Consider the following 22,984-nt stretch of genomic DNA (forward strand, 5'->3'; position numbering starts at 1 on the left):
AGAATGAGTGATGCCCGAACGGCATAGGCAAGATGCAGTAGATGGTATAGAGTACAGGATATACATATGAGATGAGTAATGTAGGGTATGTAAACATTATATAAAGTGGCATTGTTTAAAGTGGCTAGTGATACATTACATCAAGATGGCAAGATGCAGTAGATGGTATAGAGTACAGGATATACATATGAGATGAGTAATGTAGGGTATGTAAGCATTATATAAAGTGGCATTGTTTAAAGTGGCTAGTGATACATTACATCAAGATGGCAAGATGCAGTAGATGGTATAGAGTACAGGATATACATATGAGATGAGTAATGTAGGGTATGTAAACATTATATAAAGTGGCATTGTTTAAAGTGGCTAGTGATACATTACATCAAGATGGCAAGATGCAGTAGATGGTATAGAGTACAGGATATACATATGAGATGAGTAATGTAGGCTATGTAAGCATTATATAAAGTGGCTAGTGATAAATTGATTACATACATTTTTCCATTATTTAGTGGCTAGAGTTGAGTCAGTATGTTGGCAGCAGCCACTCAATGTTAGTGATGGCTGTTTAACAGTCTGATGGCCTTGAGATAGAAGCTGTTTTTCAGGGTTAGGGTTAGGGTTATGATGCACCTGTACTAGGAATTGATGTGCTGCTTTGATGCACCTGTACTGACCTCGCCTTCTGGATGATAGCGGGGTGAACAGGCAGTGGCTCGGTTGGTTGTTGTCCTTGATGATCTTTTTGGCCTTCCTGTGACATCGTGTGGTGTAGGTGTCCTGGAGGGCAGGTAGTTTGCACCCGGTGATGGGTTGTGCAGACCTTACTACCCTCTGGAGAGCCTTACGGTTATGGGCGGAGCAGCTGCCGTACCGGGCGGTGATACGGCCCGACAGGATGCTCTCGATTGTGCATCTGTAAAAGTTTGGGAGTGATATATATAGCTAAAACACCACCAAATGAGACCCTTAATTAGCCATTTAATTAAGCACAGGTTATGAGGAAGAATGGCTATGTACTCCCTTCAGGAAGTTTTCAGTTCACCACCTTCTTATCTGCTCCCAGAAAACCAACATCGAGTCCTATTTACCGCACACTGTGTGGTTTGCAGTAGGTGACCATCTAATAGTGGCTAAATTCTCCCTGTCTCATACATTGATAGAGAGTTTCCAGACAGTCTAGAGACCAAGGCCTTTCTTCTCAGACATATTTCAGTGTGAGGCTGCAGTCTGCAGACCCCTGGGGAAAGAGTGATTGTAATGCTTTCACGGTTTAATGATCTCAGGGATATTTTCAGATTTTGGAGGAACAGCGTGTTCTCTCTCCCCTAGCGTCCTGTTTTCCCGCTTTCTTGCCCAAAGTTGCATTCAGAGAAAACTAAAATTGGACAGAGAGACTAGCGATTCTTTCCCAGGAAGCCCACAAACCACACTGAACAACCTATTAAATTTGATCTCAAGAAACACAAAACCTTTCAGAGAAACTCCATCTGCGATGTGGGGATTTTATTTTCATTATCATGGAGCTTGACCTCCAAAAAATGTCTTACTTGGTCCTCATCTCGCATTGGGGTAACTAAAGCCACCACGAGGTTGTCCATTTCAAACTGTCATTTTAGTCTTGTACTGAACCTCAGGTTATGTACATCACTACCACATCATTACCACACTTCTTTCTTGTCCAATTAGGATTCAATACAAAGATAATGTGGAGGTATGGTTCCGATGTATTCTGAGGGCATGTCCCAGCCAACTGATACATGATCTCTTGACGAAAGATACGAATATTGAATCCTCCACTCTAAAATGTTCTAAACCTATAGCTCAGCGCTTCCCAAACTCGGTGCTTGACACCCCAAGCGGTACATGTTTTAGTTTTCGCCCTAACACTACAGTACACAGCTGATTCAAATGATCAAAGCTTGATGATTAGTTGATTATTTGAATCAGCTGTGTAATGCTAGGGAAAAAACAAAATGTGGGTGTCTGAGTTTGGAAACCCTGCTATAGCTGAAGCTGAAATGATTGCAACATGCGACTTTCACCCTATTAATGTCTATGTTACATGCTGCAACTCTGACTCACTTCTCACCCTGCCTTCCCTTTCCCCCAGGGAGTGTTAGCACAATCTATTTCAGTGCAATGATACTCATTTTTGAAGACACAAGCTCAAGTACATAGTACAAATATTATGAAAATACGAAGTAGTGGGGCAATGGGTCTTGAAATTACTGAAATGCTTTCTAAATATATTAACAATCAAATTATAAATTACTTACTATAAGAGTTCATATTTCTTATCACTGTAAAATAACTATGATCATACTTAGTGACAGTACAATATTGGCACTATTTTAAAACTGTCAACAGAGGTACCATTCAAATGTGTGCAGACTCATTAAACTGTACTTCAGCTTTAAGCACACAGTGATTTCGTCCATCTGTGTCCAAGATAAAGTGGTCTTCTTTCAATTCTATGAAATGTAGTATTTTTTTCATGTTGAGACCTCTAAATCGGTTTGAGAATATCACAGCGAGATGAATGGCTGGACTCACTAGACTGCTATCGTTCATTTGCTGTCTCGCAAGCTGGGCTGACTCACTTAGAGGAAGAGAATCTATTTTTGCTAGGATAGGCTAGAAAATGTGACACATCACTTCCTATGCAAATATGGGGTCTGAAACCTGACACTTCAAGTCAGCTCCTTAGAGAGTGGAAACGGAGAGCAGACAGATGGGTCTTTTTGGCATTATAAGGCATGAGAATGTACACCAAAATGTTAGACGGAACCGGTCCAGAACCGCTCAAAGTCCCCGATATGGAGGACTTTAATGTGCACGTCTGAAATGTAGACTTTCTTGCTGCACTTTGCAAGACCTTGCCCATTAACGAGCCACCACCAGTCTATTAAAGACCAGGGATAAATATAAGAAAGTGCCTAAGAAGATGAGGGGCATAATGCAGATTCCGAAATCTATTTTGAGCCAAGGTTAGACAGTTTTGGAGTAAAGGTCAGAGTAAATACCTGGCTACACATTATTCAAAGGGGAATTCCAATCGGCGTAACACAAAAGGGAATCCCCCTCTAATTTGCATATTGCCTGATTAGAGCATTTGGTAGACAGCACGCCGCAGGAACATAGACTCAAGTTCTTTAAAGTCATTGTAAGATCCTAGTCTGATTCCAACCATTTTGACCACGAGGTGCATACACCAAGATGAATGTTAACCTTTCTGTTCTCCCTTGAAGTATTCTCATGGTTGAATTAAGATGTAATGGGTCGCTCTTTTCTTGACTGTTTCACAATAGCGTCTGCTAGCCCTGTCACATGTACGTGGTAATATGTGAAATAACATGTTACCAAAATAGCATGGGCACAATCACATATTATTACACTCTCCCTTTACAAGATGGTGATATAATAAACTGTGACATATCTAAAGACTAATTCGCACATTTTCATAACTCCAGAAGAACAAGGAGAGACCCTGGCACCATTTAATTCCAGCCTGGAGCCAAGTCAGTATAAAAGACTGATTAGTGATGTATGGAGAGGTACTGATACTCACTGTTAAAGGAAAACTCTACTCAAAAACTATACGTTGGTATTTTTTTAATTAGTCCACTGTCAGCAGTCAAGTTTTCAAGAAAGCAAAGTGTCACTTGGCACATTATCATGATGATGCAAAAAACTTGACAGCTGACAGACCAAACATTTTGGGGCTGTATCAACAGTGGACTAATGAAAAAAAAAAACTCCCATGTCAATCTACTGTATGACACACATGGCACAACCAAGAACCACATCAACCCTTGTCACGTGTGTATCGTTTAAATACACTGCAGGTGGCTAAAGAGATGAATTTGTGCTCTAGATGCACCCTGAACTTGAGATACAGCGACAGATGTCATGTCACTGAGCACATATCAACACAAGCTGTTATTTCAAGTTGATATAAATGCAAGTTGATATAAATTCTTCCATTGACTTCGATAATCCCACACAATAAGCATACTTCCATGCGCTCCATGGCCCTTGGTGGGTGTTATCTTAATGAGTTTCTCCTTCAGAGCTAACGTAAGCACAAAATAAATCCATAATAAAGCTGGAGGGTTTATTTACCCACACTCCCCTGCTGGGTGGTAGATGATATTAACATGCTTGTGCGCTCTCTGCAGATGTTGGAAGTTTGTGCAGTCTGACTCTCTGAACCTCTTGGGAGACCAGTTCTTTGCCGCCTGCTCCAATCGTAGTAGCAGCTTGCCCATGAACTAGTTTCGCTTTGTTTTCAATACACCTGGAAGATAATCAATAAATTCAGGCCCAGTTATTCAAATCAGTGCCCTTTTCAAATCAACCGTTCCTCATTTTCTGGATCCCATTTCTGACACGAATATACAACGAATACAGTTGTAAACTATTATCCCAGTAAATGTACAGTATTTTTCCGAGAATGTAACAATGGCGTGTTCAGGGGGTGGCCCAGGCCTTGCAAAATAAATATCAGCCCCTGCAGAGAAGCATAAGATTGAACTTCACTCAACTTTCTGGAGTTTTCCCCGTCAGTTGACAGTCTCAACGTATCCCTTTGCTGTGGCAATTGTGATGGAATCAATACAATATTAGACACTTTCAATGCAACATACCGAACAAATCAAACTATGCAAGACTTGGTATGCAAAACTAACTATGCAAGAGATTTTATTGTAGGCAGAACGCATCGGAGTAGGATTCTACTGCGCTGACAGGCACGACTCGGGCCTGTACTCGACACAGACCGGTGCGCAATAACCAATCAGAGCTGCAGTAGGCCTATATGCAAATAGGCCATTGCCATGTATAGATCTGTGCCATTCACTTTGAACTGGAATGTTTTTACAGTCTGAGCGGTAGTGAGTAGATGGGCTTGTTTTGAGATCAAAGTGAGAGCTACATGTAGCGACGTGTGCACATTTGTATATTTGTTCATATTCTTTGCTAGTTAGTGAGTTATTAGCCTAGTTATAGATCATTTGTAGTCAGCAATGGGGGAGTGATTGATTCTTATAAGAGCACAAAACATTCGCATTTCACAGGTAAAGAGCTTTTTTTCTTTTTTTCTTAAAGCAGCAGTGTTGCATTTTGAGACAGTCTTGAATAAGCTAAGTAGCCAATAGGCAGAGGGTAGCATAATTCGTCTAATTCCATGTAATAATGGTGTGGGAATAAGGATGCATTTTATTTTGTAAAGTGGTTTCTTGCATCAAACAACACAACATTTTCAGTCACCTCCTTGTCTGAAGGACAAGTGGATAAACAGGTTAATGTCAAACCCTGCATGTTTTTTTCAAGTCTCATGCAATGTAGGCCTAGAGTACATTGAACACCACACATTGGCTGTTACTGTAGGCTGAACGATAGAACAGCTATTTCCCTGTTAAAATGTTATTGTCACGGTTGTCGTCTGGAATGGAGGACCAAAACGCAGCAGGAATGTGGATGCTCATCTTGTATATTTATTTAAATAACAAGAACACCAAAAAACAACAAAACGAAACGAACTCACGAACAACGAAACAGTCTTGTCGGGCACACTCAGCAAAACAAGAAACAATCTCCCACAAACACTACACCAAACAATTACCCATATATAGGACTCTCAATCAGAGGCAACTAGAAAGCACCTGCCTCCAATTCAGAGTCCAACCCCCCATAACCTAAACATAGAAATACAACAAACCAGAAAGAACATAGAAATACCAAAACATAGAACATAGACCAAAAACCTGGAAATAATCAATCAAACGCCCTACTAAATAAGCCACCACCCCGAACCACATAAAACAAATACCCTCTGCCACATCCTGACCAAACTACCACAACAAATAACCCTTTATACTGGTCAGGACGTGACAGTTATGGGACGCATTTTCCATTGTCTTCATGTTAGGTCCTACATTGTGATGAAATAGCCACAGTAGCCTACTTGACCACTGTTAAAACTAATTTAAAGATGTTACAGCGTCAGTGTTCACAGTAAACGCGTGCCAGAAGTTTCAAAAAGCTTAAACAAATTTGACGGAACATTGGCCATGACCCCCCCGAAATCTGATTGGCCACCACAGTTGCCCCCCCCCCAGAAAGAACATGTCATATTATTTCGGACAGACAGGATCAGATATATGGGCTACATATACTAAGACAGAGGGGAGCTGTTTTGCTTGCTCGGATGCTTTCTCCGGTGAGATTTATGAGTCTTGCTGTCAGTATGCATCTTGGTCAAAATTATCAATATATTCAGCAACGACCTATCAGATCTCAGACTTTCTGGGAGGGCCTCGCTCGGACTCTTTCTTTGGTTAAATAGATTTAGCCTCTTCCGAATTCAAGTAAAATTATGAAACGTGGATAGACACGAATGAGAAATAATTGTATACGTTAGTTTATTTTTGTATTGTTCAAATTTTGGGGGAAGCCTCGTTTTCCTTGGCATCAATCAATACACACCACTTTGTAGGCTGAATGTCATTACACATGGTGTTTGTAATGTCCCTTTCCATTCAAATGGCAGGTACACATTGCGCTGTTCGGATGTAGATGAATTTTGGAGTAGACGAACGTGCGCAGGTAACCTATTTAACCTTGTTTTTTAAGTGATTTGTTTGACAATCAGATGAAAACGTCATGACTGGTTGTGTTCATGACACATTAAAAGGTAATACATTTTTACAGTTAAATTATGTCTTTACTATAAAGCCCATTGTCACGTCCTGACCATTGTGTGCTCTTATTTTCTATGGTAGAGTAGGTCAGGGCGTGACTGGGGGGTTTATTCTAGTTAAATTTTTCTATGTTGTTTGGGTCTAGTTTCTGTTTTTCGATGTTGGGGTTTTTGGATGATCCCCAATTAGAGGCAGCTGGTCATCGTTGTCTCTAATTGGGGATCATATTTAAGTAGTTGTTTTTCCCACCTTTGTTTTGTGGGAGATTATTTTGAGTTAGTGCATGTTGCACCTCTTCATCACAGTTTGTTGCTTTGTTTATGGTTTATTGTATGTTTTGCATAGTTTCACATTATAATACAAATATGTGGAACGATATTTACGCTGCGCCTTGGTCCATTCCTACACACAAACGTGACACCCATAAATTAGGAGGTCCCCTTAAAACATTTTAGACCCCCCAAATTTCACAGGATAATTCTCACTCTGGGTGGCACTTTCAAATGTTATGTGCCCCAACATGGCCACCCCATTCATAATGTTCTGGACACGCCACTGGAATGTAAGAAACAAAGTGTTGATCAACTTGCCAAGGGATATCTCACACTGCTTCCTCAAAATATTGGTGATAAAACATTCATTATATTTTCCCCTAAACACAGAGCTATAACAGCAAGATTTTATCTGTTTGTTTTTGCCAGGCTTTCACACTTCAAATCAGACATTACAAAACCTTCTCCTCCCAGTAGAATATGATTAGTGGTGAAGGGGAGCTAGTTCTCTAGGCTCAAAGACAATTGATCTAAACCACTACAGTTTATGCTTCAAAGTAACAAGTAGGTTTGACTGCCCTTCCTTCAAGGCCTACCCCAGTTTCTCTACATCACCACTGAAATACAATGTCTCAACCCCTACATAATGCCATCACACACACACAGTATAATCCACTATTCATGAGCATTCATGTCATTGCAAATCTATTTCGGACGGAGCTCAAAACTGCACATTTTTAAGGAAAGTGTTTCCTCCCAGTCGATCCAGATGGTCCAGGAGCTCATAGCCAGCCATCACTCAGTCTCCAAGCTGGAATTATGCAGCAAATTTAAATTCTGCAAACAGGTTTTAATTCTTAATTTAGGTATTAATTATATTCCTGCAACTTGGCATGGGTGTGTTATTTCCCCTGACGCTGTTCTCAGGATCATTATTGGGGCTTTTGCTCGGGATCTGCCCATCAGAAGAAAATACGCTTAATTTAATAACAGGGTTGAGACGAGTTCATTTAGACAAATCGCTCCCAGTGTCTGATTAATGATGTTATGTGCAATGCAGAAATCAAGTGCTAAAATTTGCATGGGAAAATGGCACCCTGTAATATGGTTTACATTGTTTTTGGTAGTGGGCCCCCTCTGATGATAAATACATCTGACAGAATGTGGCTTTCACAATTTTCTAATAAAAACATTAACATTTGCCAGTTGTCTTTATGGAAAGTTGATCGAACTGTATGGAATTCTACATCAGTGTTATGTGACAGTGTTGTAGAGGCATTTTATCAGGATGCTTTAAGTTTGACCTAATACCCTTTCTGTGTTGTCATGATTAATGTCTACATCCGCTGTAGTATTTGTCTGTGATTATATGACTACACAATGTAAACGTTAACATATAGCTGAGAAAGGTAAACTAGGTTCTGTTTAAATAACTGAATTCCAAGGCTGTTAGTAAAGGCCTGTCAGTGAGTTTAATTTGAATTGAGTTGAGAATTGAATAGGAAATGAGAGTGCCTTTTCAAAGAGCACAGACCAGAATAGGGAAAAAAAGGGAAGAGCTAGGGACTGTTCTGTCATAGAGACATTTTCCAACCTTACATAACCAACCCAAATATTTCAGTTTTTGACAGAATTTCCCATAACAGCGCCACAGGGTATTTCATATCATTTTAGAAATACACAAAACATGTTTTTTTGTGACTTTCAAGAAACACAAACAGAAGGCTGAGTCACATTCCCTTCATTCTTCCCTCCATCCTGTTTACCTGGCTTTCATATAAACACTCTTTCTTTCTTTCTCTCTTGCTCTCTCTCTCGCTCTCTTTTTCTCTCTTATCTCTCCCTAGTGCACTCCCATTGTCGGCCATGGATTCGTGCTGGACAAGTACAAGTGCCAATGCCGGAGAGGCTTCTACCACCCTAGGAGAGTGGCACTCAACGGTTTCACAAGTAGGTTTGCGGTTTCCCTACCCAGCAACATGTGGCATCTGTTCCCTCCACTCTGATTTCAATCACTTTATTTTAGCATTAGCAGCAGATGTGAGTGACGGACCAACATGGAAATCAAGGGGCACCTGGGCATTCGTTTTCATTGATATTGGTTTGGCATCATGATCATTTTTTTTCATGTAGGTTAAATAATAATTTAATAAGTGATTATAATATCCATGTATTTTTTGTTGTTGATATTGTTCATTTGTAGTTTGTAGGATACTAGTCTGCTAGGTTGGTTGGAGGGATGAAAGAATGGATGGAATGGTGATGGATGGAACGATGGAAGAAATATTTTATTTTTGATTCCTCTGTACAAATACCTTGGATGACTTTGCAAGCACAGACTTAGGTTACCACCAGGGCATATGGAGTAAAGTATTAGTATGTATACAGTCCTTTTCATAAAATCTCCTAGACAGCACGCCTTGAGGATGTGACAGCCTTATTGGAATGCAATGGGAGACTTGAAAGTAGCATCGAGGGGTAAAAGTCATCTTCAAAAGCCCACAAACACGTCATTAAAAAAATATTTCAAATGCGCCTCTCCGGCTTGTAGGAGAGATACTCATTTCCACTTCTGAATTGACCTGCCACTGTTATTCTTCACAACCCGATTTCACGTATTGTTGTTTCCCAGCAACTATCAAGACAATAAAGAAATAAAGCATTAATTAAAAACTGGCGGGGAGAGGGTCTCATCTTCCAAGGCATGGCAAACCCCATGAATTTAGATGCTGACAAAAAGTGAAAAGATTTCCTTAATATTTCTTTGATTAGTCAATGTTTTTTCTTAATTTTACACAATTAAGAGAGTTCATATAAGAGGTTGTCTATGCATAAATATGTTCAGCAACTCTCCGACAGAACTCTAAGATTCCAAAAGGGTTCTTTGGCTGTCCCTCTAGGGTTCTACCTGGAACCAACAGTGTTCTACCTTCTACCTGTGGAAGGCTACCCGAAACGTTTGACCCAAGTTAAACAATTTAAAGGCAATGCTACCAAATACTAATTGAGTGTATGTAAACTTCTGACCCACTGGGAATGTGATGAAAGAAATAAAAGCTGAAATAAATCATTCTCTCTGCTATTATTCTGACATTTCACATTCTTAAAATAAAGTGGTGATCCTAACTGTCCTAAGAGGGAATTTTTACTCTGATTAAATATCAGGAATTGTGAAAAACTGAGTTTAAATGTATTTGGCTAAGGTGTATGTAAACTTCCGACTTCAACTGGCTACATGGCTAGCTAGCCACTGTAGCAGGGCAAATTGTCTGCAATTTGTGTAGTGCTTCTTTGGGCTGATTGTGCATTCATGATTAGCTGGCTCACTTAGCTAGCAAGCATGCTGAATCAATGGCCAGGCAGCAGCCTATTGCTATGAAGTTACAGAAAACTAAACCAACAACATCCTAACAAACCAAAATTAGATACATTCTAAATGCAGGACCAATGAGGGGAAACTAGGCTAGCTAGCATTCATTTGTTTATGCAAGATCTTATGATAAGGGAAATGCATACTAGGTCCTTATTTACAAAACGTGATGCAGTCATGACGTGCTATCAAATACTCCTACGTTCAAATACTCCTACGTTTCTTGTTTTACCGCTTGTTTTTCAGCTACATTTCAGTCAGTTATCCTCCTAAATTCGGTGGTCAGTGGATAAAGTATCTATGACGAACAAATTATTCTGAAAATGAACTAGTCACGGGTTGTCACGGGATTATTTCAGCTGAATTCTCTATCAGTTCTTTTTCTCGTTTAGTTTTTTATTGTCGATCCAAAGTGTGCATATCTTTAATTGGGGACTACATTGTCATCTCAGCCTGCGCTTGTTAACTGTGTTCTTAAGTGTCTTAACAGACAGTATGCCTTGGGGGATGTATTATGTGTGTGTGTGTGTGTGTGTGTGTGTGTGTGTGTGTGTGTGTGTGTGTGTGTGTTGGCTATAATGCATTATTATGCCGTTATAATGCATTGTAAGACTTGTCATGTATGACCCCCTTATAATGTCTTGTAATCATTACTAAAGACATAGCATACAGTATTTTAAGCTTTATTATATAACATATAACATGTTATAACTAATAGTACCTGCAGGGTAGGCTTTAAGTAAAGTGTTACCCAACAGGTTTTTCTTCAGTGTCCCCCACTCAACACAACCCTGGTCTTTCTTCACACATGAATCACAACAACAAATTGCGAGAAGATACACAACCCACTGCCCCTGTTCTCTTTAGTGATATAACCATAACCAGAGAACACACACACACACACACACACACACACACACACACACACACACACACACACACACACACACACACACACACACACACACACACACACTGTTGTTCTAAATGTTTTGACTTGAATGTTTCACTGTAGATCAAATGGAAGGCTTGTTATTGCCAGCTATTTTCCATCTGTAGTACTTTTGTACTCATTGGCAGTTTGTTTATTTCAATCCCAAACAGCTACTCTTACTGGGGTCAGTATAAAATTATACACAGAAAGAACGACATTGAGAACACACTTTTTTTTTAAACGTAACTCAAATACGCAATGTTATTGCCTCCACAAGGCTTCCACAACACATCATCCTCTACTGTATCTCCTCGATGTTTTGTCTATCTGCCCTTTCCAGGGAAAGAGAGCAGTGGTCACGCTCACAGTGAGGACCTCTCGGAGGTGTCCAGTAAGTGCCTGCCGTGCCGTGAGGGCTGCCCCTACTGCCGGGACGACACGCCCTGCCTGGCTCAGGAAGACGGGGCCCTCCGGCTTTCTGTAGCCTCCTTCCAGGGCCTTTGCATGCTGCTGGACTTAGTGGCCATGGTGCTGGTCTACCACTTCCGCAGGAACAAGGTAAGGGCTCATTGGGAGGAAGCATGGGTTAGGGGTCAAGCAGGTAATTATAGGGGAACTCCATCCAGAAAACATAAGACTGGTATTATGTTTTTCACCAAAGGTATTACTGGTATAGGTTGGTGTTTCTATTTCATACACTTGTGATTTCTATAATAACTTTATTTAAATGTTGTATTATTTGTTATAAGAATGTATGAGCCCTTATAATGTTTTTCTATGCTACAACGTAATGATAATGGCTTTTATTGAATTAGTCAAGATCATTATGAGATGATTTCAAGACATTTTAAGTGAAAGGATACATACATACAATTTGTAGTAGCATCCACCTGGGTGATGCATGGTAGCCATTTTGTGCCAGAATGTTCATCACACGGAATCCTGTTGGATTTCAGTAAACTGTTACTGGATTGACATTTTTGAATGGTAAGAAAGAGAGACCAAAATATGTACTGATTCATACCCTCCAGGACCTGCATTGAGGAACACAGCTGCGGGGAGGTTGTTACCCAAATGGCACCCTTTTCCATATATAGTGTACTACTTTTGACCAAGGCCCATATGGCTGTGGTCAAAAGTAGTGCACTATGTAGGGAATTAGGAAGCAACTGAAGTGTTGTGCCAGAACTCCTTTGTTTGTTTGACTACCAAATGACTACCACAGTCGTGTCGTCAGCAAACTTGATGATGGAGTTGGAGTCGTGCGTGGCCACACAGTCGTTGGTAAACAGGGAGTACAGGAGGGGGCTAAGCACACACCCCTGGGGGCCCCTGTGTTGAGGGTCAGCGTGGGCGGAGGTCAAATCCAATTTTATTTGTCACATGCGCCGAATACAACAAGTGAAATGTGTACTTACAAGCCCTGAACAAATAATGCAGTTTTAAGAAAAATATGTTAAAGAAAATACAAATAAAAGTAACAAATAATTAAAGAGCAGCAATAAAATAACAATAGCGAGGCTAAATACAGAGGGTACCGGTACAGAGCCAACGTGCGGCGGCACCAATTAGTCAAGGTAATTTAGGTAATATGTACATGTAGGTAGAGTTATTAAAGTGACTATGCATAGATAATAACACAGAGTAGCAGCAGCGTAAAGGGGGGGGGGGCAATGCAAATGGTCTGGGTAGCCATTTAATTACCTGTTCAGGAGTCTTATGGCTTGGGGGTAGAAGCTGTTTAGAAGCCTCTTGGACCTAGACTTGGCGATCCGGTACAGCTTGCCGTGCGGTAGCAGAGAGAACATTCTATGACTAGGGTGGTTGGAGTCTTTGACACCGCCTGGTATAGAGGTCCTGGATGGCAGGAGGCTTGGCCCCAGTGATGTACTGGGGTGTACGCACTACCCTCTGTAATCCTTTGTGGTCAGAGGCCGAGCAGTTGCCATACCAGGCAGTGATTCAACCCGTCAGGATGCTCTTGATGGTGCAGCTGTAGAACCTTTTGAGGATCTGAGGACCCATGCCATATCTTTTCAGTCTCCTGAGGGGGAATAGGTTTTGTCGTGCCCTCTTCACGACTGCCTTGGTGTGCTTGGACCATGTTAGTATGTTGGTGATGTGGACACCAAGGAACTTGAAGCTCTCAACCTGCTCCACTACAGCCCCGTTGATGAGAATAGTGGCGTGCTTGGTCCTCCTTTTACTGTAGTCCACAATCATCTCGTTTGTATTGATCATATTGAGGGAGAGGTTGTTGTCCTGGCACCACACGGCCAGGTCTCTGACCTCCTCCCTATAGGCTGTCTCGTTGTTGTCGGTGATCAAGCCTACCACTGTCGTTTTCGGCAAACTTAATGATGGTGTTGGAGTCATGCCAGGCCGTGCAGTCAGGAGTGAACAGGGAGTACAGGATGGCACTGAGCACGCACCTCTGAGGGGCCCTCGTGTTGAGGATCAGCGTGGCTTATGTGTTATTACTTAACCTTACCATCTGGGGGCTGCCCGTCAGGAAGTCCAGGATCCAGTTGCAGAGGGAGGTGTTTAGTCCCAGGGTCTATGGTGTTGAACGCTGAGCTGTAGTCAATTAATAGCATTCTCACATACGTGTTCCTTTTGTCCAGGTGTGAAAGGGCAGTGTGGAGTGCAATAGAGATTGCATCATCTGTGGATTTGTTGGGGCGGTATGCACATTGGAGTGGGTCTAGGGTGTCTGGGATAATGGTGTCGATGTGAGCCATGACCAGCCTTTCAAAGCACTTCATGGCTACAGACGTGAGTGCTATGGGTCTGTAGTCATGTAGGCAGTTTATCTTAGTGTTCTTGGGAACAGGGACTATGGTGGTCTGCTTGAAATATGTTGGTATTGAAAATGTCATTGAAGATACTTGCCAGTTGGTCAGTGCATGCTCGGAGTACACATCCTGGTAATCCGTCTGGCCCTGCGGCCTTGTGAATGTTAACCTGTTTAAAGGTCTTACTCACATCGGCTGCGGAGAGTGTGATCACACAGTCGTCCAGAACAGCTGATGCTCTCATGCATGTTTCAGTGTCACTTGCCTCGAAGCGAGCATAGAAGTCATTTAGCTCATGTCACTGGGAAGCTCTCGGCTTTGTTTCCCTTTGTGGTCAGTAATTGTTTCCAAGCCCTGCCACATTAGACGAGCATTGGAGCCGGTGTAGTATGATTCGATCTTAGTCCTGTATTGGTGCTTTGCCTGTTTGATGGTTCTTCGGAGGGCATAGCAGGATTTCTTATAAGCTTCCGGGTTAGAGTCCTGCTCCTTGAAAGTGGCAACTCTACCCTTAGCTCAGTGCGGATGTTACCTGTAATCCATGGCTTCTGGTTGGGGTATGTACGTACAGTCACTGTGGGGACGACGTCATCGATACACTTATTGATGAGGCCAGTGACTGATGTGGTGTACTCCTCAATGCCATCGGAAGAATCCCGGAACATATTCCAGTCTGTGTTAGCAAAACAGTCCTGTAGCTTAGCATCTGTGTCATCTGACCACTTTTTTATTGACCGAGTCAGTGGTGCGTCCTGCTTTAATTTTTGCTTGTAAGCAGGAATGAGGAGGATAGAATTATGGTCAGATTTACCAAATGGTGGGCGAGGGAGAGCTTTGTATGCATCTCTGTGTGTGGAGTAAAGGTGGTCTAGAGTTTTTTTCCCTCTGGTTGCACATTTAACATGCTGGTAGAAATGAGGTAAAACGGATTCAAGCTTCCCTGCATTAAAGTCCCCGGCCACTAGGAGCGCCGCCTCTGATTGAGCGTTTTCCTGTTTGCTTATGGCTGTATGCAGCTCATTGAGTGCGGTCTTAATGCCAGCATCGGTTTGTGGTGATAAATAGACAGCTACAAAGAATAAAGATGAAAACTCTCTAGGTAGATAGTGTGGTCTACAGCTTATCTTGAGATACTCTACTTCAGGCGAGCCAAACCTCGAGACTTCCTTAGATATCGTGCACCTGCTGTTATTTACAAATATACATAGACCGCCACCCCTTGTCTTATCAGAGGCTGCTGTTCTATCCTGCCGATACAGTGTATAACCCGCCAGCGGTATGTTATTCATGTCGTCGTTCAGCCACGACTCAGTGAAACATAAGATATTACAGTTTTTAATGTCCCGTTGGTCGGATATACGTGCTTGTAGTTTGTCCACTTTATTATCCAGTGATTGTATGTTGGCCAATCGTACTGATTGCAAAGGCAGATTAACCACTCGTCTCACCGGATCCTCACAAGGCACCCTAATCTCCTTCCGCGATACCTCTGTCACTTTCTCCTGCGAATGACGCGGATGAGGGCCTGTTCGGGTGTCTGGAGTAAACCCCTCTCGTCCGACTCATTTAAAGAAAAATTCTTTGCCCAGTTCAAGGTGAGTAATCGCTGTCCTAATGTCCAGAAGTAGTTTTTGGTCATAAGAGACAGTAGCAGCAACATTATGTACAACATAAGTTACAAACAATGCGAAAAGAAAAAAAAATAGCACGGTTGGTTAAGAGCCCATAAAACGGCAGCCATCCCTTCCGGCACCATCTTCAAACTAGTGTTGTTACCCACTCTCACCACCTGGGGTCAGCCCGTCACTAAATCCAGGATCCAGTTACAGAGGGAGGTGTTCAGTCACTAAGCTTGGTGACGAGCTTGGAGGGCACTATGGTGTTGAACGCTGAGCTGTAGTTGATGAACAGCATTCTTACATAGGTATTCCTCTCATCCAGGTGGGAGAGGGCAATGTGGAGTGCAGTTGAGATTGCATCATCTGTAGATCTGTTGGGGCGGTATTCAAATTGGATTGTGTCTAGGGTGTCTGGGATGATGGAGTTGTGTGCCATGACCAGCCTTTCAAAGCCCTTCATGATTCCAGATGTGAGTGCTACAGGGTGGTAGTCATTGTGACAGCCTTAGAGTTCTTGGGAACATTTGACGGTCTTCTGTTGTAGTAATGGATTCCATTGACATAGTGCTTTTCATCTGCTCTCGAAGCACTTTACCTTGATCTGGAGTAACTCATTATTCCATCCAACACCAATTTGTAGTAGCATCCACCCGGGTGATGCATGGTAGCCATTTTGTGCCAGAATGTTCATCACACAGAATCCATTTTCCCTATGGAGAGGTGATGAGTGATTGGGCCAATTTGAAACTGGGGAGGGCCCAGGGTGAGTATAGCCAGAACTCTGGGGTTAACAGCCATAATCAAGCATTAAGTGTCATGGGATTTTTAGCGACCACAGAGTCAAGAACTCTATTTCATGTCTCATCCTAAGAAGGGCACCTTTTGCAGTACGTATTCCACAGCAGTGATGGTTATTGACACACTATAGGTCAGGGTTAAACAAACCTGTATATGATATTCCAATATGGTTGTCTCTTAGAGACATTACACAGATGTTTTCCGATCTCATAAGCAGTCTGTCAAGATGAGTCCACACATCCCAGGCCGTTTGTTTTGTATATCCAGCAATATGCCACGATCCGATGCTTCCATATAAGAATCTTTCAGAAATGCAGTTCAGATGAGATGTCCCTTGAGGTGTGTGAATTTACATATTTACATAGAATACATTGCCTTCTAGGATATAATGAGTAATTAAATTAAGCCCATAGTTGTCCCGTGGCCCTCGCTCATTTTCACTAACATGATTGGTAGCAGAGCAGTTCAACAAAGGGACTATCTTGATAATTCATATCCATTGTGTTGTGCCATTGAGTCAAATTCTTTATTTATTTTCAGCCGAGTAGATTCAGAATGAGTGAATGGATGACAATTTCTCTCATATAATATGATTGTGTAGATCATCCTAGTAACTCTATGGTTGATGGATGTTACACTACATGGCCAAATGTATGTGGGCACCTGCTCATCAAACATCTCATTCGAAAAATAATGGGCATTAGTATGGAGTTGGTCCCCCCCTGCTGCTATAACAGCCTCCACTCTTCTGGGAAAGCTTTCCTCTAGATGTTGGAACATTGCTACGGGGACTTGCTTCTATTGAGCCACACAAGCATTAGATAGGTTGGGCAGTGATGTTGGGCGATTAGGCCTGGCTCACACTCGTCCGTTCCAATTCATCCCAAAGGTGTTAGATGGGGTTGAGCTCAAGGCTCTGTGCAGGCCAGTAAAGTACTTCCACACCGATCTTGACAAACCATTTCTGTATGGACCTCGCTTTGTGCACGGGGGCATTGTCATGCTGAAACAGTAAAGGGCCTTCTCCAAACTGTTGCCACAAAGTTGGAAGTACAGAATCGTCTAGAATGTCTACGCGCTCCAGCACTCAGCGGTCCCGTTCTCTGAGCTTGTGTGGCCTACCACTTCGTGGTTGAGCAGTTGTTGTTCCTAGATGTTTCCAATTCACAGTAACAGCACTTACAGTTGACCGGGGCAGCTTTAGCAAGGCAGAAATTTGGCAGAAAGGTGGCATCCTATGACGGTTCCACATTGAAAGTCACTGAGCTCTTCAGTACGGGCCATTCTATTGCCAATGTTTGACTATGGAGATTGCATGGCTGAGTTCTCTCTATTGTTCTCTACTGTTGAGTCTCTCTCTCTCTCGCTCTCTTTTTTGTAGAGGATCCGAGCATCTGGTCTTATTCTCCTGGAAGCCATCTTGTTTGGAGCCTTGCTTCTCTACTCTACCGTAAGTCTCCAGTTTAGACGTGTGTTTGTGTTTGTGTTCGTGACTTTGTGTGTGTGTGTGCATTTCTGTGTCTTTGTCCGTCTGCATGCCTGTCCATTGTCCACAGTCCCTCTAAATTGATATATCACAGCTATATTTTAAAATGACACAAAAAAACAAGCCACAGACATCCTGGACGACAACACAGCTGGTGTGTGTGAGTAATGCTTTAAAGTGTGTCGTACAGTCCAACCTGGAGCGCCACACAGAGTTTTAACAGACGGGGGAGCTTACAGCCAACGTTGCATGGCGTTTTTATGGAGCTACAGGGATTTCAAATTCTCTCACTTCAAATACCTTCAATGGCTGCCAACAGCAAAACACAGCTGTCTAGAGAACACATTTGGAAAATTATAAAAGAAAAAGGGAAAACAAAGCCAGAGAAGTAAACCACACAGGAGGGACTATTAAAAGTCTGTTGACAAGAATGAGGTTCGGTGTTGTTGGCTAAAGTCAGCGTTAGAGACTGGGCTTTTCCTCTCAGGCTAGAGTTGGAGCAATGTCCCTGTAGCAATGTAGTATTTACATAACTTAGTAATAACGTAACTTAGTAATAACGTAACCTAGTAATAATGCAACTTAGTAATAACGCAACTTTATAATAACGTGATGTAGTAACAACGTAACTAGGAACAATGTAACATAGTGACAACATAGTAACAGCGTTATATTGTAACAATGTTACGTAGTAACCACGTTATGCACTGGGAGACCTCACCTCACCATATTTTTTCCCCCTGAACATTATTTTGGTGCATTCCACACAAATGGGGAGATAAACCTAAGCTGATCAACATTACTACTATGGTTTGGTTGTCATCATTATCGTTGTGATATACTTTTAAACCAGGGGTGCACCACTCCAGTCCTCAAATTGTCTGCACCTCAGGCTATTCCTGAACCAAAGTGGAGTGATTCCATCCCCCCAAAATATACTTTCCCCTTTTCATCCCTTCTGCCACAGGACCCAGGAACTCCTCACTCCAATGTGCTCATGCAACCCTGGTGATCTCTCTCTATTCTTTCTCTCACTCTCTCTCGCCCCGTCTCTCTCTTCCACAGTGATGTGATCTCCTCCTGCTGCTGCTGTTGCCACAGCCGCAGCTTAGTGCAGCTGCTCTGCCGTGGCGCTCAATTTTTAAAGAGTCCGTCAAGTTCTAGCGCAACTTGTATTAAAAATACATCTGCTGGTTAATTTATTGGGAGGAGTTGGGGGTATGGAGAGGGGAAAGAGGAGGAAGCCACCTTAGCAGCTTGATGCTGGGAAACAAACATGTAGCTCCCTTCTCGTTTGAGGGTCCCATGCGAGTTATACTCTGCTGGGTATTGCGTGTGTGTGCTATTGCACGTGTGTGCTTGCGTATATTTGGCCTAGTTGTACGTCTTGTTTGGGACGTGATGTATTTTGACTTGTCATGGAGGAATGTGGGACTTGCTGTTCTACATGGACAGGGCTTGGTTACTACAGAAGCCTGGATACAACTAATACTAGCCGGAGGTTATCAGTACAGTGAGTTTATGAAGAACATGATCAAATGCAGTTAATGAGTATGTAACTGGTGACTATGTTTGGGAGGGGTATACAATATGAATCCCATTGTTGTCATTGGAGTGTTGTTATGATGTTGCTGTTGGGTGTGCTGTGTGTGTGTGTGTGTGTGTGTGTGTGTGTGTGTGTGTGTGTGTGTGTGTGTGTGTGTGTGTGTGTGTGTGTGTGTGTGTGTGTGTGTGTGTGTGTGTGTCCGTGTGTGTGTCCGTGTGTGTGTGTGCATGCTCTGTACACTGTTACATTTCGCTCCTCAATCAAACTCATAACATTCCCGTTTCTAGCCTCAGATACTACTGTACATTAAGAAAATATAAGTAACTTTGAAGGAAACCAACTTGGCAATACATGGATGATATACAGCAGTCTGTCTCCTGCCTGTGTACCAACCAGTTAATGTGTCTCATAAGTGACTGACCTCATTTACTTTACCAATAGCGTCACCACTATAAGCCCTCCACCGGGTAATATGGACGTGGCTTTATATACATTTTTCATGACTCGCATGCAAATGTAAGCTTTGGAACTTTAAAAGCCAGCTTACAGCCAGGGATGCATGTCAGCTGACTGCAGCAATTCCTTGATGCCCTCGATCACATTTACAGTCATGATGCATGATGAGCGAGAGCCCATGCTGAAAAGATATTGACAGTATTTCTTCTTAATGTATAGGATATAAATGCATCTTGGACAATTAGGGTATACTCACTTACTTGCTTTTTTATTCCTGGAGGAACATAAACTTACGAAAGATCTCCAGTGCTGCCAGTCTTGTGTTGCTTTCATTGCTTCTGGCCATGACAAGTGGATGCAATTAGGGTATACTAGTAGTAATTGTGGATCTTTCCTACATTACGCACATGTATTTAAATCCATAGACTGTAGGTGTACCTATTCCGCTAACACCGAGATGAGAGATGCGTGCGTAAATCAAAGCTGTACAAATGTTCTGTTGACAGTGCTTGATATAGGCAAAACTTTGGGTAAAGGATTAATAATGCAGGCAACTTGTTGACATAAGCATCTATGAAGTGCCTAGATGTACTGCTTATGAATGGCCTATGGATGGTTGATAATGTGTTATGGAGTCCTTATGCAGGTACCCTTCAAGAAAAGTGCAGCTAAAGCTTCTCATATCATTATGAACGTGTCCTTATGTATTGCTTATGAATGTGGTATGTGTTATGTGTTATGAAGTCCTTACCTAGGTACCTTTCAGGTAAAGTTTTACCAACATTTTCTTCCAGTGAATTCTGCAACTAAATGAGGCCTCCTCTCATATCATGGAAGTGTGATATGTGCTTCACGAGTTGTGTGTGGCACTGTGCCATTGTTTCATCCCATATCCACGAGAACATTTCCCCTGTTTGCGAGTTAAGCAAGCTGGTTGCCGATGTTCTGCCATCTCGCCGCAGGGGACAGGTGCTGTCGCTCTGCTTAATTATAGAGGATACCTGCCATCTCTCAAACAGCCACACTGCATACCTCGAATTGTGGAATATACCATAGAGACGAGATAAAACTGTATCTCTGGGAGTTATATTGTAAAGCTGTGGAAATGTGAAGGATGTACTAAACCTGGATTAGAAATGGTATTTGTTGCCTCTCAAATGCTTTGAGTGTTTTGATTTAGCCGACCTGGAGGGCCAGATGGCTGGGGCTTTCACTTTTTGGGACTATTCCATTGGTTCCATTGTGTCATGCAAGTTCAATCAAGCGCACCTTTAGAATTTAAATGAAAAAATAATACTATTTGAACACAGGTCTGATTTGTATGGATTATCACTGGAGGCTTCGTGCCATGGTTCATCACTGCAGGCTCCGGGCCATGGATCATCACTGGAGGCTTCGTGCCATGGATCATCACTGGAGGCTTCAGACCATGGATCATCACTGGAGGCTTCGTGCCATGGATCATCACTGGAGGCTTCGGACCATGGATCATAACTGGAGGCTTCTGTACGTGGAGCCGGAACGGGTCTCACCGGACTGAGGAGACGTACTGACAGCCTGGTACGTGGAGCTGCCACAGGGCGTACCAGGCTGGAGAGACGCACTGGAGACTGGGTGCGTGGAGCAGGCACAGGGCGTACCAGGCTGGAGAGTCTCGCTGGAAGCCGGGTGCGTGGGGCAGGTACAGGATATACTGGGCCGTGGAAGCGCACCGGAGGTCTCGAGCGTAGAGCTGGCACAACCCGTCCTGGCTGGATGCTTACTTTCGCACGGCAAATGCGGGGCGCTGGCACAGGACGCACTGGGCTGTGAATGCGCACTGGCGACACAGTGTGCGGAGCCAGCGCAGGATATCCTGGACCGAGGAGGTGTACTGGAGACCAGGAGCGCTGATCTGGCACCACCCTTCCTGGCTGAATGCTCACTCTAGCCCGGCAAATGCGGGTGGCCGGTAACGAGCGCACCGGGCTGTGAATGCGCACTGGAGATACATCGCGCATCACCGCATAACACGGTGCCTGACCAGTCACATGCTCCCCACGGTAAGCACGGAGAGTTGGCTCAGGTCTCAACCCTGATTTCCCCCCCACAAAAAAAAATATTTTGGGGCTGCCTCTCGGGCTTCCATCGTTGCCGTGACTCCCGATCTCGTCGCTGTTCCTCCCTTGCTGCTTCCACCTGTTTCCATGGGAGGCATCCACTCTGGCCTGTATCTCCTCCCACATCCAGGATCCTTTGCCGTCCAGGATGTCCTCCCATGTCCACCTCGTCTTCCCCGTAGGCATACGCTGCTTGGTCTTCTTGTGGTGGGTAATTCTGTCACGTTCGCTATCTTCAAACTCCCTGTCGTAAATCAACCAAGGCGCAGCGTGCTGGTAATTTCACATCTTTTATTGAGGTGAAACCGAACAAAACAATAAACAGGTAAACAGAAAAGAACGTGACGCAACTGAGGCGCACACAAAACACACAGGAATAATAATTACCCACAAACACAGGTGGGGAAAAGGCTGCCTAAGTATGATTCCCAATCAGAGACAACAATAGACAGCTGCCTCTGATTAGGAACCATACTCGGCCAAAACAAAGAAATACACAACATAGAATGCCCACCCCACATCACACCCTGACCTAACCAAAATAGAGGAAATAAAACGTCTCTCTAACGTCAGGGCGTGACAGAGAATGATTTATTTCAGCTTTTATTTATTTCATCACATTCCCAGTGGGTCAGAAGTTTACATACACTCAATTAGTATTTGGTAGCATTGCCTTTAAATTGTTTAACTTGGGTCAAATGTTTTGGGTAGTCTTCCACAAGCTTCCCACAATAAGTTTGGTGAATTTTGGCCCATTCGTCCTGACAGAGCTGGTGTAACTGAGTCAGGTTTGTAGGCATCCTTGCTCGCACACGCTTTTTCAGTTCTGCCCACACATTTTCTATAGGATTGAGATCAGGGTTTTGTGATGGCCACTCCAATTCCTTGACTTTGTTATCCTTAAG

General features: G+C 42.9%; 1 protein-coding gene across 1 annotated transcript in view; it reads left to right on the forward strand.

Annotated features, from left to right (window-relative positions):
* The window catches only part of LOC106568695 (probable G-protein coupled receptor 158), an 84,257-nt gene that overhangs the window by 32,314 nt on the left and 28,959 nt on the right, over nucleotides 1-22,984 (forward strand). Inside the window, exons 3-5 of the mRNA XM_014139260.2 lie at nucleotides 8,824-8,926; nucleotides 11,621-11,838; nucleotides 17,874-17,942. Coding sequence (XP_013994735.2) covers nucleotides 8,824-8,926; nucleotides 11,621-11,838; nucleotides 17,874-17,942 — 390 coding nt within the window. The remainder of the gene's footprint in view (nucleotides 1-8,823; nucleotides 8,927-11,620; nucleotides 11,839-17,873; nucleotides 17,943-22,984) is intronic.

The sequence above is a fragment of the Salmo salar genome, chromosome ssa14 (genome assembly GCF_905237065.1).
Source record: "Salmo salar chromosome ssa14, Ssal_v3.1, whole genome shotgun sequence".
Lineage (NCBI taxonomy): Eukaryota > Metazoa > Chordata > Actinopteri > Salmoniformes > Salmonidae > Salmo > Salmo salar.